The sequence below is a fragment of the Berghia stephanieae genome, chromosome 3, assembly GCF_034508935.2.
Source record: "Berghia stephanieae isolate SIO BIC M18660-M18661 chromosome 3, UCSD_Bste_1.3, whole genome shotgun sequence".
NCBI classification, from domain to species: Eukaryota; Metazoa; Mollusca; class Gastropoda; order Nudibranchia; family Aeolidiidae; genus Berghia; species Berghia stephanieae.
Genome location: NC_088362.1, coordinates 68,245,822 through 68,248,321, shown reverse-complemented (window position 1 = coordinate 68,248,321; position 2,500 = coordinate 68,245,822). Strand labels below are relative to the sequence as shown.

General features: G+C 33.2%; 1 protein-coding gene across 1 annotated transcript in view; it reads left to right on the top strand.

The window, feature by feature from the left end:
- The window catches only part of LOC144968286 (organic cation transporter protein-like), a 56,968-nt gene that overhangs the window by 37,297 nt on the left and 17,171 nt on the right, over positions 1-2,500 (top strand). The window contains exon 5 of the mRNA XM_078906493.1: positions 1,510-1,613. Coding sequence (XP_078762619.1) covers positions 1,510-1,613 — 104 coding nt within the window. The remainder of the gene's footprint in view (positions 1-1,509; positions 1,614-2,500) is intronic.

The window sequence follows — 2,500 nt, the reverse complement described above, 5'->3', positions numbered from 1 at the left end:
TTTTTAACATTCATTTTGACATTAACGATCAACACACCCAAGCATTCAGCACTGTTTTAGAATCCCATAACATAACATGCCCCAACTCCTCAAATAATCTACATACGCACATAATTGATTTCGTCATTTCGATGACAAATTTATCTCTCCAATTACCATCGAAGAATCTAACATCTCAGATCATAAATTCTTTTCATTTTTATAAATATACATCGTTTTTAAATGCATTAGTTACAGAAAAACAAGATAACTTGATTTAGATGCTTTTAAGAACAAAATTATATCTTGCATCATCACTGAATCTGTAAAAACGGCCTATTCAGTATCTGATATGATCCAACTATTCAATGATATCACACAAAGCGCATTGAATGAGCAAGGTCCAATTGTTACCAAGAACATTATCATTCGGTCAAACACTCAATGGTACAATGAAGAAATAAGACAACAAAAACATACTTTGAGGCGTGCGGAGAAAAAAAAAACCTGGAGAAAGTCGAAACTTGAAGTTTACCGCCAAATATACGCATCCATTTGTAATGATCGTTATTATTATTATTATTATTATTATTATTATTCTTATTATTATTATTATTATTATTATTATTATTATTATTATTATTATTATTATTATTATTATAGTAGTAGTAGTAGTAGTAGTAGTAGTAGTAGTAGTAGTAGTAGTAGTAGTAGTAGTAGTAGTAGTAAAATAGTAATAGTAGTAGTAGTAGTAGTAGTAGTAGTAGTAGTAGTAGTAGTAGTAGTAGTAGTAGTAGTAGTAGTAGTTGTTGTAGTAGTTGTATTAGTAGTAGTAGTAGTAGTAGTGGTATTAGTAATAGTAGTAGTATTAGTAATAGCAGTAGTAGTAGTAGTCGTAGTAGTAGTAGTAGTAGTAGTAGTAGTAGTAGTAGTAGTAGTAGTAGTAGAGTAGTAGTAGTAGCAGTAGTAGAGCAGCAGTAGTAGTAGTAGTAGTAGTAGTAGTAGTAGTAGTAGTTAGTAGAAAGTAGTAGTAGTAGTAGTAGAAGTAGTAGTAATAGTAGTAGTAGTAGTAGTATTAGTAGTAGTAGTAGTAGTAGTAGTAGTAGTAGTAGTAGTAGTAGTAGTAGTAGTAGTAGTAGTAGTAGTAGCAATAGCAGCAGCAGCAGCAGCAGCAGTAGTAGTAGTAGTAGTAGTAGTAGTAGTAGTAGTAGTAGTAGTAGTAGTAGTAGTAGTAGTAGTAGTAGTAGTGGTAGTAGTAGTAGTAGTAGTATCATCATTATTGTTGTTGTTGTTGTCATATTTTGTCTATTTCAAAGTACTTTCCATCCGATCTAACAGATCCATCCCCCAATCATTGTTGGTTGAAAAGAGAGGTCAGAAAATAACAAAACATCGATTGTCTTTTTCAGACTTGAAACTTTTTGACTAATTGAGACCAAATATTGATGAATACCTGAAGTCCTTTTCTCTAGACAAAATTAAAAAAAAATATTTGTCAGTGTAGGGCAGTATAAAATATTCTCTTTTCAGTTCGATTTGGTATGCGGCAGAGCTATTTACAAGGCACATGGGAACTTGCTGCTTCTTCTGGGGATGTTGGTAGGGTCTCTTCTCGGTGGGACACTGTCTGATTTGTAAGCCTTTTATACGTTGTAGAATTGAACAAGGTTATATGCCGAGATTATATTCAAAATTATATCAGGCAATCAGTTCTTTGAGGTACTTTATAGATATTACCCAACTAGACTCGGGTGTGAATGTCAATGTTGGATAATCTAATACAGAAATAGTTATTTTTGACATAGCTAAGCGACTTTGAAAGGCAAAAAGGAGAAGATAAAGAAAGAAAGAATGAATACATATATTTTCAGCGCTGTAATCATTGAAAAGATGTTTGCACAAACCTATTTTACTATTCAGAATTTAATCAATCATGAGGACGTTTTAATTCATGAAGGCCAATGTAAAGAGACAAAACATTTGTAAATATATAAACGTATAAATACGATTGACATGTAGATCATCTAAATGGAACAAGTAGATACTTCTAGTTGCTGAGTTATAAAGTTATGAGTTCTGCTTTTCAAATTTGGGAATGATCTGCAAAAAGCCGTGCAATGTCAAGAGAAATGAACCAAACAGACCACAAACTACAACTCTATGCGGTCTTGTGGTATGACAATCGTTTTCGGATCGAAAGGTCTAGGGTTCGAGTCCCGCTCTGAGCGGCTAGTAGTTGAGTTTTTTCAAAAAGTCCCTTTTCTTTTCTCACTGTACTCAGGTGTAACATGAGTATCTGTCCAAAAAGCCTGCATTTTCCCATCACAGCATGCTATGACTGTGACTCATGGACCAAACAAAGACATGAAAATTAATAAATGTATTTGAGATTCATTGTTACATAAGAGTCCTAAAAATCCCCTTGACAACCAAGACATCGGATATCTGCATCTTGGAGAGAATAGCCCTGTAAGTTCATGTCAACAGTAAAAAAATTGAAGCTGTCATACTTTGGCCACAT